Source organism: Eutrema salsugineum, unplaced genomic scaffold, assembly GCF_000478725.1.
Source record: "Eutrema salsugineum unplaced genomic scaffold, Eutsalg1_0 scaffold_5, whole genome shotgun sequence".
NCBI lineage: Eukaryota > Viridiplantae > Streptophyta > Magnoliopsida > Brassicales > Brassicaceae > Eutrema > Eutrema salsugineum.
This window is the reverse complement of record NW_006256612.1, coordinates 2783055-2798909: the sequence shown is the minus strand read 5'-3', so window position 1 is coordinate 2798909 and position 15855 is coordinate 2783055. Positions and strand designations below refer to the sequence as shown.

Sequence of the window (15855 nt, the reverse complement as noted above, 5' to 3'; positions counted from 1 at the left end):
CGAAATTATCAAGATTAGGAAAATTGACTATACTCCTTATCAAAAATATTTTCCTTTGTTCCTCTTCAAACCAGAATGCTTTATTTGATCAATAATTGTTTTGCATGGGCATTATGACATTAAATTGTATGTTTTTTTAGCTGTTCCTAACCTTGTTGATTGTCGGAATCAAGTAGACCAAGATGGAGCTGGATCCAAAGAACTATGTTGAGTTATTGGAAAAAATTGAAGCTGAAGCTGATGAGGTTCTACTAGCTCAATATCAGGTACTCTGAAATCTGTTCGATTTCATCATGTTGAAAATATTAATCATTGATTCGTATTTCATATTGATTTCTTAGTAGCATAATAAACAATCCTGATAGCTCTGAAACTTGTCTTGCGAGAAATCAATTGGGTTTTAACCAAGTGGAGTTTATAATATAGATGGTGGAGAATGACAGGGAGAGGAATGTGAACAGAGAGGCTCTTACAGCACTTAGGAAGAGAGCTCAGACAACAAAGACTAGTGTTCTTTCTCCTTTCGATTCTGTGATGAAAGATGTCCGTGGGAGCTCAACGGAACAACCTGTGGTCAAAGAAGTTTGCTCTACATGTGGATCCCATGGCTCCAACGAACCCACTTGGATGATTATCCCAGGAGCTGATCTTTTCGCTGCAGTACCGTTTCATGTTGTGCACACAATGCTAGAGAAAGGTTTGTCTTCTCTACGGGTTTTGCTACTTTCTATCTCAAATGTTAATGTACTAGTCTCATGGGAAAATGGTATACTTTGTTACTGTTATAGATGGAAAGAAAATGGAGTTTGAAGCGACGAAATTGCAGACCTTAATGAAGGAAAAGACTCTTTGCTTATCAGAACTTAGGGCTCTTGGTGATAGTATTCCTCCAGGCATTATCAGATCGTGGGTCACGTTAGAGGACAAACCTAAAGTTAAGTAGAACAATGCTGGTTTTGTCGTTAACGGCGTTATCCATTTGTGATGTTGATGGATTCTTTAAAGTCATTACTGTATTTTTAATTTAATCAACAAGATTTTCTTGTTTCTTTTTGATAAATTATATTTTATTGTTGAATGATGTTACTGTATTTTTCAAGTTTAACCAAAAAAGTCGTAATTACAAGTCACATTATTGCAGAATATAATTCTATTGTCTTATAATTATTTTGTTTTTGGGATAATTATTTTATCTATATAAATATCTAATCACTAATTAATTATTGGAAAGCAAATTTTAAACGGTGAGTTTGAATTTCTGTTGAACAAAAATTTTATGCCAAAAGAAAGCCGAGATCAAGTCAAGATCTTCTTTTACCTTAAGATAATTAGGGTTTATCATAAAACAATTCGAAGTCCTCGTTACTGTGGAATCTATCAAATTCAAATCCCTGAATCAAATAATCTTTCTCCCAAAACCATAGAGTTCAGGTAAGCCATCGAGTGTAAATATTTTCAAATCGAAAGAAACAAAATCATTCGAAGATGATCAAATAAATCAAGGCAAGTGAACGCTTAAAGAGAAGGCCGCCACAAGGGCCTTGGTATTGAAAATTGGACCCACCAGATGTCTTTCAATGAACAAATCTTATCTTTTTGATAATTATGTATAGTTTTGTCGAGCAATATAACTCCATCTTTAGAGCTTTACTCTATGTTTTTTTTATATTGTATTAGTCTTGATATATATATATACAAGGCTTGAGATTTTGGATCAAAAAATTAGATCCTTCTTAAATCGATTAAGTGAAACCAGTTTAAATAATCTTTTTCCTAAAAAGTCGTAGCTTTTTTTATTCATTTTCACTAATTTTACTAAAAATATAGCTTTTAAAGTCAATTCAACCGATCAATTTAAGACGGTCTTAATGGTTTTTTTTTTGTTTAAAAGATACAACACTCTCATCAATTTAATATAATATATGATAACAGCAAAAATAAATTAGTTAAATTAGACAAAGCAGAAAAGTAAAAGACGAAGAAAAAACTAAATAATAATATATCGAGACGACGAATATGATAAAGAAAGATAAGAAAGAAAATGAAGAAATTGGAGACAGTGAAAAGAAGTCGGAAGAAATGAAGACGATAAAAACAAGTAGGAAGAAATCACAAATATTGAAGAAGAAAGAAAAATTAAGGAAAAAACATATTTTAGGATTTTGTTTTTTTGTATAATATTTTTTATCGGAGGTAACACATGTAAATACCATTTCATTTATATATGATAGATATTATGATACGTTTATATATTAACTGTAGTTGTATTTTAAATTTAGATAATTTAAATATATATGCGGTTCATGAACGTAAGCTACAAGAAAATAATACTTGAAATGATGAAGCTGTTTTGATGTCAAAAAAAATGACGAGATGGCCAAGATGGTTGAAAGTAAACTAAGAGAACAAAATAGGAAATAAGCATGACGGAAAATTTGTTCCTGAACTACTACAGCTTTGTTGCAATTTTTTATCACTTTATTATTATTATACATGTGAAACGGATATTATGGTCAAATTTCCAATGAGAGCAATGAGATATTGTTTCGAAAATTTGTGTACTGTAAAAGTGTTTCATCTCAATTTGATTTTGATTGAATGAAAAAAAGTCTTACAAACCTCATTAGAAGTAGCATAATCAGAGCAAACAACGATGAAAAAACATGTTAACTCACAAATCTTATGTTCTCTTTTTTATTGCACGAGAATTATTATACTATCTTTAAAGAAATTGATTCTGTACAAATCAATACAACTATCAATTGTAAATCCTATTCAAAATAAAAGAGAGAAAAAAACTACAGAAGAAGTCGAAGGATATAAAAGAAGAAGAAGCATAAAAGAAGATGAATAGACGACGAAGAAGTCAAAAAGACAAAGACAGAGTCATATCAATTAATTCCGAAAAGAAAAATAAAAAGGTGGATAACCCAAACTAATGAAGACGCATAAGGATTACAAGATGGGGAAGTTGAAGAAGAAGAAGAAGAAGAAAAAGAATCAGACGCTTGAGAGGTTAGAGAAAATGAAAAAATGAGAAAACAAAGTAGTAGAAGAATAAGAGGAAGAAGAGGGGGTAAGAAAGTGGAAAAAAGAAGAAGTTGAGATTATGAATATTGTGAAAAATAAGTCAAAGAAAATAAGAAAAAAGAAGAAGAAAAATACAATGAGAAAGATCAGAATATGAAGCAGAAGAGGAAGAAGACAAAGACGAGATAAGTAAGAATGATAGATTAAAGAAAACTCAAAAGAAATAAAACGAAGAAAAAGAAGTAGAAGTTAAAGTTGTAGAGGATGAAGATGAAGAAGGAAACGAGGAAGATGAGAGCAAAAAAAAGGAGGAGAAGAAGAGAGAGCTGATTAAGAAAAACTCGAAAAATACGAGGACTTATATGTTCAAGATAAGGAAGCGAAACAGAAGTTGAAGATGACAACGTATGAGAAGGTGAAGATGGGAAAGGAAGCTAAGAGAAACTTAGAACAAGAAATTAAAGAAACACAAAGAAGAAAAATAATGTGATGAATTATAAGAAGGAAGAAGAAAAAAACAAGACGGATAAAAAACAAAAGAAAAGAAGAAGAAGAATTTGAAGAAGACAAAGATTATAAAAAACAAGAAGCCCAAGATGATTAAGAAATTAAGAAAAATAAGAATATAAAGAAGAGGAAGAAAAAGAAGAAGATAGAGATGAAAATGTAGAAGATGAAGAAAACCAAAAAAATAATAAGTTAGAGAAGACGAAAAAGATGAAAAAGAATAATCGGAAGAGAAAGACAATGACAAACCGAAAGAGAATGGAGAAGAACAATTGTTCGAAAAGAAAAAGATGATAAAGAATAAGTCAAAGTCAAAGACAATTAAGTAGAAGAAGAAACATAAATCAAATATGTTAAAGAAGAAGAACGAAAACACGTGGAATAACCGATTAGAATGACAAACACTTACGAGAAAATAAAGAGAGAACTCTGGCGAGGAAGAGGTAAAAAGAATTACAGAAAAATAAACTTCTGTAGTTACAATATTTTAGTAAATAAAACAATATATTTATTATGGTTGTTAGATCTTTTTTTATTGGTTGAATGTCTAACATTATTGTTATATTTATGTTTGATTTTTTATTTGTAACAAAGTTAATAATTTAATGATGTAATCACCCAATTATATTTTGTGTTAAATCTTAGAATTTAAAACACAGCAACTATTCTATATGGGGATCTTGGGATATTGGATCGGTACTCTCTTTGCCTTTGTTGTTTTTTTTAGTTTAATTAGTTACAGATTTTTTTATTTTCACGTTCGATTGTATTATGTAAATTACTCACAGTATTAATTTTTTCGCCTGTTTAAGTTAAACAGTTAAATACGATCTCTTTATACATTAATATTAACTGTTCAAATTTATAAAAAAAAATTAGAGTATGTTATCATCACTTTCTAAACAAGTAAAATATTCATTTCTAACACATTTTCGCCCGCACATGGTGCGGACTACCACCTAGTAATTATATTATTTTAAAATATATATTTTTAAAAAGTTAGTGAAATATATTATATCTAAAAGATAAATTCAAATCATAAATTTATTATTATATATATATATATATATCTATTGTATATACATTTAATAAAATATTTTCATAATCATAATAATAATATTATTTAATGTGTTATGTATATAATGTATATATTGCATACAAGATAAATAATAACTATATATTAGCTTAGTAAGTTTATTAGCAAGGCTAGACGATTCCGACAATTAACAAGGCTAGATGATTAATCGGCCGACTAAACTCTCGAAAGAGAGAGAGATTGAACTTTGAAGTCACTCTTACTTTTGTGAAGAAGAACAATGCCTCTCCAAGTGATGAGCAGAGAGATAGAATTCGAATTCAGCAGCAAATTCAGTTTTATTGAATGTAGTGTTTGGATCTGGACCGATGAGATAAAAAAAAATAGGGACTGGGAGCAAACAAAGCTTAATTAGACATGGAGCTTTTAGAAGACGATCGTGATAATTTCCGCTAAAAATCAGACAGTGATGAAATTATCTGTGAATCGAAGGAAGACGTGAATTTCGAAGGGAACATGAAAGATTCAGATTGTTGTAATTGGATGATCCTTTGCTTCGATCTCTCTCATATTCTCAAGCAGGGTTTGGGGAAGAAGACGATAAAAGACGGAAGCAAGGAAGCTGATGATGTAGCCATTTCTCAAGATTTAATGGGCCTAAATGTTTGTTTTCATATTTAAGCCTAACATGAAGCATAAGCCTTTGTTAATTATGTGATAACTGTAAGAGTCGTTTATTAATCTTTTGGTTTCATCATGCAGTTACGTTTAATATTCATGACTAATGCATATTATGTAGGAGATATTTATGTAAAGGTTATATTAGTAAATAGTTAGCTGTAAACCCTCTCGTATGTACTATAAATATGTAATCATTCTCTCTAATGAATATTAAGTTCCCTAATCTATATGGTATCAGAGCAGCGATCCCAAGAAACCTAAATTTTTCAGCCGCCAACTTTATTTTTCAAAATCTTCTTCGCCCATTTTTCCGATGGCTCAATCTCCTCAATCAACCAGCGAAACGATCTCGATCAACAACAATGATCATCTCATCAATGTCAACATGCAAAATGTTACCAAACTCACCACATCCAACTTTTTGATGTGGAATCGTCAGGTTCATGCTCTTCTCGAAGGGTACGACCTCGCCGGCTACGTCGATGGCACAACAGCTGTTCCACCTGCTACAACTACGGTCGCAGGTGCTGTCACACCAAATCCTGAGTACACGGTGTGGAGAAGACAAGACAAACTCATTTATAGCGCACTCCTTGGTGCTATTACAATGACCATCCAGCCGCTCCTAGCCACTGCCAAGACCTCGTCGGAGGTCTGGACCACTCTCAACACGATCTATGCCAACACAGGTCGAGGCCACATGCAGCAAATTCGCCACCAGATCCGCGAATGGTCGAAAGGATCGAAGACGATCCACGAATACATGCAGGGGTTCACTACTCGTTTCGATCAGCTCGCCCTTCTTGGCAAACCCCTAGATCTGGAGGATCAGATCGATTATATCCTTCATGGACTTCCGGAAGACTACAAGTCGGTCGCCGATCAGATTGAGGCCCGTGACACGCCTCCATCTCTCTTAGAGATCCATGAGAAACTCTTAAATCATGAAGTTAAGCTTCAAACAGTAGTGAAGACAGCCTCTTCATCGCCGATCACTGCGAATGCGGCTCAGGTGCAAACCTCGTCCTACAACAACAAATCTGGCAACAATTACCGAGGCAAAAACAACAACCGCAATCAACAGACTTGGCAACAACCGCAACAATTCTCGCCTCGTCAGGATCAGTTCTCACCTCGGGGCTATCAGGGAAAGTGTCAACTTTGTGGCACCTATGGACACAGTGCTCGCCGATGCTCTCAGCTACAACAACAAGGCAGCTCGTACAGTGCATTTCCACGACCGTTTCAGAGCAGTTCGGGGTCATGGCAGCCTTGGGCTAATTTGGCCGCAGCATCCTCGTCTGGTGCTAATAACTGGGTCCTCGATAGTGGCGCCACTCACCACCTCACTACAGACTTGAACAATCTCTCTCTGCATCATCTCTACAATGGTGGTGAGGAAGTAACCATAGCTGATGGTTCTGGACTCCCGATCTCGCACACTGGTTTTACTTCCTTACCTACACCCACTAAATCTCTGCAACTAAATGATGTCCTTTATGTTCCCAATGTCCATAAGAACCTTATATCTGTTTACAGATTGTGTAATACTAACCAGGTGTCTGTGGAATTCTTTCCTGCTCATTTTCAGGTGAAGGACTTGAGAACGGGGGCTCGATTACTCCAAGGCAGAACTAACAAAGAGCTGTACGAGTGGCCACTTACATCCCAAAATACCATACTCTTTGCCTCACCATCACCAAAAACGACTCTATCCTCTTGGCATTCCCGGGTTGGCCACCCATCTCCACCTATTTTACAAACCATTGTCTCCAAATTTGCTTTACCTTTTTCTGATTCTATGCAAAAACAAAATCCCTGTTCTCATTGTCTCATTAATAAAAGCCACAAGTTGCCATTTTATACCAATACCATTTCTTCTACTTACCCTCTCCAATATGTTTATTCCGATGTCTGGATGTCGCCTATAATGTCGATTGATAGCTACAAGTATTATCTGGTTCTTGTAGATCACCACACCCGATATACGTGGCTCTATCCGTTGAAGCTGAAATCGCAAGTCAAGGAGACATTTGTTGCCTTCAAAAATCTCGTGGAGAATCGTTTCAAGCACAAAATCGGTACTCTATACACCGACAATGGAGGAGAATTCCTCGCCTTACGATCTTTTCTGACTGACCATGGCATCTCCCATCTGACGTCTCCACCACATACACCTGAGCACAACGGGATTTCTGAGCGTAAACATCGACACATTGTCGAGACGGGACTCACTTTGCTTCATCAAGCCTCCATTCCGAAAGTTTACTGGCCGTATGCCTTTGCGACGGCGGTCTATCTGATCAATCGTTTACCAACGCCGGTCCTTAACCATCTCTCTCCATACACCAAGCTTTTCCAGGAAGCTCCGAATTACATGAAGCTCAGGGTTTTCGGATGTTTGTGTTTCCCATGGCTCAGGCCATACACAAATCATAAGCTCGACTATCGCTCAAATCCTTTTGTGTTACTCGGCTACTCTCTCAGTCAAAGTGCTTATCTCTGCCTTGATAGAGCTCACTCTCGAATTTATACCTCACGCCATGTGCAGTTTGTGGAAACCCAATTCCCTTTTGCGACAAATCCACTGACATCGCGAGATCCAGATACCACCGATGACCTCCAAACCAACCACGCCTCACCCACATTTATCCCGCTTCCTACACCGCCACTCGTACAGACTCAGCAGCACGCGCCCCTGACCTCGGTTCTTCCCACGTCACAGCAGGCTCGACGGTCACATCCAGTGCCCTCTGTTGTGACACATCCGGTGAGTCATGTCTCTTCGGAACATGACGATGAACCAACCACATCGAATGTGGGTCTAAATGAGAATTCTACAGGCCCTATTCACCCAGGCCCAAATCAAATATCTTTCCCACCAAACACACATCTCGGCCCACCTAATAACACCACCATATCCTCTCCACAAATACAATCACCTGCTCCTGCAATCCCCAACCCGACAATAACTTCCCGACCACCACTCCAAACCAATACTCACCCAATGCAAACTCGCCGGAAAAACAATATTACCAAACCCAATTCCAAACTTACCCTTACAGCCATCACCACCACACCAACCATACCCACTACCGTAAACCAGGCGTTGCGAGATCCTAAATGGCGAAATGCCATGAGTCAGGAGATGAATGCCCAAACTCGAAACCACACATTTGATTTGGTGCCGCCCAGACCGAATCAACATGTCATTCCGACGAAATGGATTTTTACGATAAAATATCTCCCTGATGGTTCCATTGACAGGTATAAAGCGAGATTGGTAGCTCGTGGGTTCAACCAGACGTATGGCATTGACTATGCGGAAACTTTTAGCCCAGTGGTGAAATCGGTTACAATTCGGACAGTTCTGCAACTTGCGGTTAGTCATGGCTGGCTTATTCGACAATTGGATGTCAATAATGCCTTCCTCCAAGGAAGCTTGAATGAAGAGGTATATGTCACCCAGCCTCAGAGATTTGTCGACAAGGATTATCCGCATCATGTTTGTCGCTTGCGAAAGGCTCTTTACGGCCTCAAACAAGCACCGCGGGCTTGGTACCAGGAGCTGCGAACATATCTCGTCGGGGTGGGCTTCCAAAACTCCCTCGCTGATACCTCAGTGTTCATATACATCAGTGGTAACGATCTTGTCTATACGTTGGTCTACGTGGACGACATAATTATCACTGGAAGTAAGCCCTCTCTCGTTTCTCAATTCATCAGTCTACTCTCTACACGTTTTTCGTTGAAAGAACAGACTGACTTGACGTATTTCTTGGGCATTGAGGCAACTCGAACTTCAAAAGGCTTACATCTAATGCAGCGCAAATATATTATTGATCTTCTCAGCAAAGTCAAGATGCTTGATGCTAAGCCTGTCTCAACACCTATGGCTCCAACGCCGAAGTTATCTCTTACTCTCGGCACTCCTCTCTCAGATCCCCGAGAATATCGTGCAGTCATAGGAAGTCTTCAGTACCTGCAATTGACTCGACCGGATATCGCATATGCGGTAAACAGGCTATCACAGTTTATGCATTCTCAGACGGATATCCATTGGCAGGCGGCTAAGAGGATTCTGAGGTATCTTGCGGGTACTACCAGCAAAGGTATTTTTCTTCGTGCTAACTCCCCACTGTCATTACACGCATTCTCCGATGCAGACTGGGCATGGGATGTCGACGATTTTGTATCCACGAACGGGTACATCCTGTACTTAGGCACCACACCCATTTCGTGGTCCTCTAAGAATCAAAAGGGGGTAGCCCGATCTTCCACTGAAGCGGAATACCGAGCGGTTGCGAACACTACTTCTGAGCTACTCTGGGTTTGTTCTCTTCTTTCTGAACTTGGTGTCACTCTGAACTCGCCACCAGTAATCTACTGTGACAACGTCGGAGCTACCAGACTTTCGGCCAATCTAGTCTTCCATTCACGCATGAAACACTTGGCACTTGACTACCATTTCATCCGGGAGAATATCCAGTCCGGCACACTACGTGTTTCTCATGTATCCACGAAAGATCAGCTAGCAGATGCTCTTACGAAACCTCTTCCCAAGCCTCGTTTTCTTGAACTGCATGACAAGATTGGAGTGATTGAACTCCCTCCATCTTGAAGGGGCGTGTAGGAGATATTTATGTAAAGGTTATATTAGTAAATAGTTAGCTGTAAACCCTCTCGTGTATGTACTATAAATATGTAATCATTCTCTCTAATGAATATTAAGTTCCCTAATCTATATATTAGCTGTAAAAGCTTGTAATGCGATGAACATGGATGTCGTAGCATTTTAATCAAATGATAATCATATGACTGTTACATGATATGATCAACTATACCTAAGTTTTTTTAATATTTGGATTGATTAAAAAAATTATAGTTAGAAATAATAATTGTATTTGTCAATCATATCTGTATTTTTATATTTTTGATTTTAGATTTGATCAACAATAGAAATTGCGGATGATTTACTTCAATTTAGATGTGAGATTACTGTTGATGGCAGATCTTACTTTTGAGTTTTGACTCACAAAATATGATCCACATGCTCTACAAATAGAACTATGATCATTATTGATTTTTTTATTGATGAAAAAAGCTGATTATAATTTATGTGTGAATGGTCAAAAACATCTGTTTTCGACCGATTTATGACTGTAATAATAGTCAAAATATGACATGTTTTTTTGTAATGGTATTACTATATATTCTTATTTTTTCACTCGTGTGATTATAGTTTGAAAATATTGTACTTCCTCCGTTTCACAAAGAATGTCGTTTTAAGGTTTTATTTTTGTTTCACAAAGAATGTCGTTTTATATTTTCAATGCAGAATTTTAAACAATATTCCAATTTTGACCATATTGATTTAATGTATTAATTAGAGAAAAAGTTATTTATGCATTAATGAAGAGCAAAGTAATATTTTTAATAGTTTTCTTAATAAGTGTAAAAAATATCCGAATGACACTCTTTATGAAACGGAGGGAGTATAATTTAACTTAATCTTCTTGTGATGGCACAGGTCTCCACCTAGTTACAAAATAAATTACAAACGTTAATACAAGCTTTTCATATAAGTTCTCTTTAGCTTTGTAATTCCTATTATCTCTCTCTTTGTAATAAGTTGTCTTGCAACATTGTAAACGGAAAATGCTATGAATCTTAACATCTTACCAAAAAATCATCGCATTACAAACTTTTACAGTTAATATGCATCAGTCATGAATATTAAACATAATTGCATGATGAAACCAAAAGATTAATAAACGAATCTTACAGTCATCATATGATTAACAAAAGCTTATGTTTCACGTTGGGCTTAAACATGAAAAAAACATTTAGGTCCATTGAATCTTGAGAAATGGCCACGTCATCAGCTTTAGTCTTTTATCGTCTTTTTCCCCGAACCCTGAGCTTGAGAATATGAGAGAGATCGAAGCAAAGGATTATCCAATTACAACAATCTGAATCTTTCATATTCCCTTCGAAATTCACGTCTTCCTTCGATTCACAGATATCTTCATCAATGTCTGATTTTTAGCGGAGGTTATCATGATCGTCTTTAAAAGCTCTAAGTTCTAATCAAGCTTCTTTTTCTCCCAATCCCTATCTTTTTTTATTTCATTGGTTCAGATCCGAACACTACATTCAATAAAATTGAATTCGCTGTTGAATTCGAATTCTATCTCTCTGCTCATCATTTGGAGAGGCATTGTTCTTCTTCACACAAGTAAGAGTGACTTCAAAGTTCAATCTCTCTCTCTTTCGAGAGTTTAGTTGGCCGATTAATCGTCTAGCCTTGTTGATTGTCAGAATCGGGTAGACTAAGATAGAGCTGGATCCAAAGAAGTATGTTGAGCTACCTGAAAAAATTGAAGCTGAAGCTGATGAGGTTTTAGTAGCTCTATATCAGGTACTCTGAAATCTGTTTGGTATCATCATGTTGGAAATATTCATTGCTTCGTATTTCATATTGATTTCTGAGTAGCACAATAAATAATCCTGGTAGTTCTGAAATTTGTCTTGCGAGAAATCAACTGGGTTTTAACCAAGTGGAGTTTGTAATATAGATGGTGGAGAATGACAGGAAGAGGAATGTGAACAGAGAGGCTCTTACAGCACTTACGAAGAAAGCTCGGACAACAAAGACTAGCGTTCCTTCTCCTTTCAATTCTATGATGAAAGATGTCCGTGGGAGCTCAACGGAACAACCTATGGTCAAAGAAGTTTGCTCGATATGTGGATCCCATGGCTCTAGTGAACCCACATGGATGATTCTCCCATGAGCTGATCTTTTCGCTGCAGTATCGTTTCATGTTGTGCACACAAGGTTTGTCTTCTCTACGGGTTTTGCTACTTTTTTTCTCAAATGTCATGTACTAGTCTTTTGAAGGAAAAGTTTGAAGTTTGAAGCAAAAGAAAATAAAGTTTGAAGCAACGAAATTGCAGAGCTTAATGAAGGAAAAGACTCTTTGCTTATCAGAACTTGTGGCTCTTGGTGATAGTATTCCTCCAGGCATTATCAGATCGTTGGTCACGTTAGAGGACAAACCTAAAGTTAAATAGAACAATGCTGGTTTTGTCATTAACGGTGTTATCCATTTATGATGTTGATGGATTCGTTAAAGTCATTATTGTATTCTTAATTTAATCAACAAGATTTCCTTGTTTCTTTTTGATAAAATAATATTTTATTTTTGAAGGATGTTACTGATTTTAGAATTTGAACCAAAAAAGCCGTAATTACAAGTTACATTATTGCTGAATATTATTCTATTGTCTTATAATTATTTTGTTTTTGGGATAATTCTTTTAGCTATATAAATATATAATCTCTCATTTATTATTGAAAAGCAATCTTTAAATGGTGAGTTTGAATTTCTGTTGAACAAAAAGTTTCTGTCAAAAGAAAGCCGAGATCAAGTCAAGATCTTCTTTTGCCTTAAGACAAAATTAGGGTTTATCATAAAACAATTTGAAGTCCTCCTTACTATGGAATCTATCAGATTCAAATCCCTGAATCAGATAATCTCTCTCCCAAAACCATAGAGTTCAGGTAAGCCATCGAATGTGAATATTTTCAAATTGAAAGAAACAAAATCATTCGAAGATGATCAAATAAATCAAGGCAAGTGGACGCGTAAAGATAAGGCCGTCACAAGAGCCTTTGTATTAAAAATTGGACCCACCAGATGTCTTTTAGTGAACAAATTTTTTCTTTTTTATAATTACAGTATAGTTTTGTCGAGCAATATAATTGATATCATATTACGTATTTCTTGTCCTTTTTCTATATGAAAACATTGTGGCTCTGAAGGGTAAAAGCGTTTCAAACGTTGCAGATCATGCGGATCAAGCAGATCAAGTGGATCAAGTGCGGATCAGACAGAACAAATGCAGATCAAGCAGATCAAACGATTCAAAATATATTGTTGAATGGGAAAAGCGGATAAAAGTGGTTTGTTTTAAAAAAATATGTTTTGTTTAATTCAAATGATAATTATATTATTTTAAAATATCTATTTTTAAAAAGTTGGTGAAATATATTATCTCTAAAAGATAAATTAAAATTATAAATTTATTATTTTATATATATAAATCTATTGTATATACATTTAATAAAATATTTTCCTAATTATTATAATAATATTATTTGATGTGTTATGTATATAATGTATATATATTGCATAAAAGATAAATAATAGCTATATATTAGCTTAGTAATATCAAACTTAAAATTAACTAATGATAAATTCTTATATCCAATATATTGTTGGATTAATATACATACTTGTTGAAATATATTAAGTTGTAATGTGATAAAAGTTGGAATGAAAATTTTTTGAAATAATATGAATTATATCTAGAATAATAATCACAAAATGGTGTTATTAGGGTGTACATAAAAAAAGTTATCAACTATATCTAAATTTTTTTTTAATATTTGGATTGATTAAAAAAAATTAGAGTTAGAAATAATAATTGTAACACAGTAGTCAAACATCAATAAATTAGATCATCGATTTGGTGTTCCGAGGGGTTGAAACTTGGAAGTAATTAAGTTAAATTTTTTTTTTTAACTACTAATAGATACATACATACACATAAAAGAAACTCAAACAAATCCATATGATTTGTGAAAGTGTCATGTATTTTTGCTATTTAAGTCAACTTTTTTTAAAAAACTTATTTAAGTCAACTTATTGTTAGGATCAAGACTTCAAATCGATACAGAAACTTATCTCACAATCTCACAATCCCTCATGAATAGGAATCTGATTTGAACAAAGAAAGAACAACACAGAGATTTACGAGTTCGGGCTCTTGATATGAGATAATACCCTACTTCTCGGCCTGGTGAATCAAGCTTTTCAACGACTGATACAAGCAACAATTTCTCATCTCTGTACAAGCTTAACACACTAAGAGGATAAGCTATTTATATCTACACGCTTTGACTAAAGGTCAAAGTCAATTACAATTAACAGATTGGTTTAACAAAACCATGAACCATGAGAAACCAAATGCCGGTATTCTCAATTTGACTATCCTGTCTTCGGTTCAAGCTCCTTAACCAAGTAGATTTTCATCACCAAAACAACAAATCTCCACCTTGATGACAATCTAACTTGATCAGCTACTCTGTTAACTCAAACGTGTAGTTTCACCAGGTCTTACTCCAACACTTTAGTGTTGTTCCAATCCGAGAAAACTCAGAGCTTTCTCGAACTTATCAACTGGAAGTCCCTTAGTAAGCATATCAGCTGGATTCTTAGCTGTTGCTATCTTCAGTACCTCCACATCTCCTTGAGCCACTACATCTCTAATAAAATGCAGCTTCCTGTCAATATGCTTCGTCCTCTCGTGATGAACACTATTCTTCGCAAGACACAAAGCACTTTGAGGATCACACCATATATCAACTGATCTTTGTTTAAAACCAAAGTCCTCAGCAAGTCCTTTAAGCCAAATGCTTTCCTTCACAGCTTCTACAAGTGCCATGTACTCGGCCTCTGTCGTAGATAATGCAACTGATGGTGTTCCCTCCTGCTGTGAAAACATATCCGGAGATCGACCTTCTCCTGTCCAGATCAGAAGCAAAATCTGAGTCGCAGAAACCCTCAATCTTGAACTCATCCCTTTTTCTAAACACCAATTTCAGATTCTGTGTACCCTTAAGATATCTCAAGACCCACTTGACTGCAGACCAGTGAACTAACCCTGGTTTACTCATAAACCTACTGACTAGCCCCACAGCATACGCTAAGTCACATCTGGTTCCAGTCATGGCATACATGACGCTTCCTACTGCGTTTGCATAAGGAACGTTGTCAAGTACAGTCTCTGCTTCATCATCCTTAATCGCAGACAGTTTAAACTGAGCACCAATGGGAGTAGACACTTCTTTTGCCTCATCCATATTAAACGCCTGAAGTACTTTCTTCACATATCCCGACTGGGACAACTTAAGAACTCCACTTTTTCGATCCCTTTCTATATCCATTCCCAGAACTCTACTGGCTGGACCAAGATCCTTCATTTCAAATCTACTGCTTAGCATCTGTTTCACCTTTTTGATCTCTTCCATGTCTTTAGATTCTAGCAGCATATCATCTACATACAGAAGCAAATAGACCACAACTCCTTCTTTGACATTCTTGATATAAACACAATGATCAAATTCACTTTTCGTGAAACCTTGACTACGTACGAACTGATCAAAGCATATATTCCACTGTCTAGGAGCTTGTTTTAGACCGTACAAGGCTTTCTTCAACAAGCACACATGATTTTCTTTTCCCTTTACCCTGAAACCTTTTGGCTGCTCCATGTATATCTCCTCCTCAATGACACCATGAAGAAAATCTGTTTTTACTTCTAACTGTTCCAACTCCAAATCCAGATTCACAACGATTGATAAAAGATATCTAATCGATACGTGTTTCACAACTGGTGAGAAAACGTCTTGATAGTCTATACCCTCTCTTTGCGAGTATCCTTTTGCTACTAGCCTGGCCTTATATTGAGGCTTCTCAACACCAGGAATACCAGGCTTCAACCTGTATACCCTTTTGCAGCCGATTACTCTTCTG

General features: G+C 35.9%; 1 protein-coding gene and 1 long non-coding RNA gene across 2 annotated transcripts; both read left to right on the top strand.

Moving 5' to 3' along the window:
- The first annotated feature begins 182 nt into the window (after positions 1 to 182).
- Positions 183 to 964, top strand: LOC18991835. The gene is made up of 3 exons (XM_006415161.2): positions 183 to 266; positions 427 to 697; positions 789 to 964. The coding sequence occupies exons 1-3, from the start codon at positions 183 to 185 to the stop codon at positions 941 to 943; spliced, it is 510 nt and encodes a 169-aa protein (XP_006415224.1). The 3' UTR covers positions 944 to 964.
- A 10250-nt stretch (positions 965 to 11214) lies between these two features.
- On the top strand, positions 11215 to 12331 carry LOC18991834. Its single transcript, XR_002898115.1, has 3 exons — positions 11215 to 11675; positions 11833 to 12092; positions 12212 to 12331. It is a non-coding gene; the product is annotated as an uncharacterized LOC18991834 (long non-coding RNA).
- The last annotated feature ends 3524 nt before the right edge of the window (positions 12332 to 15855 follow it).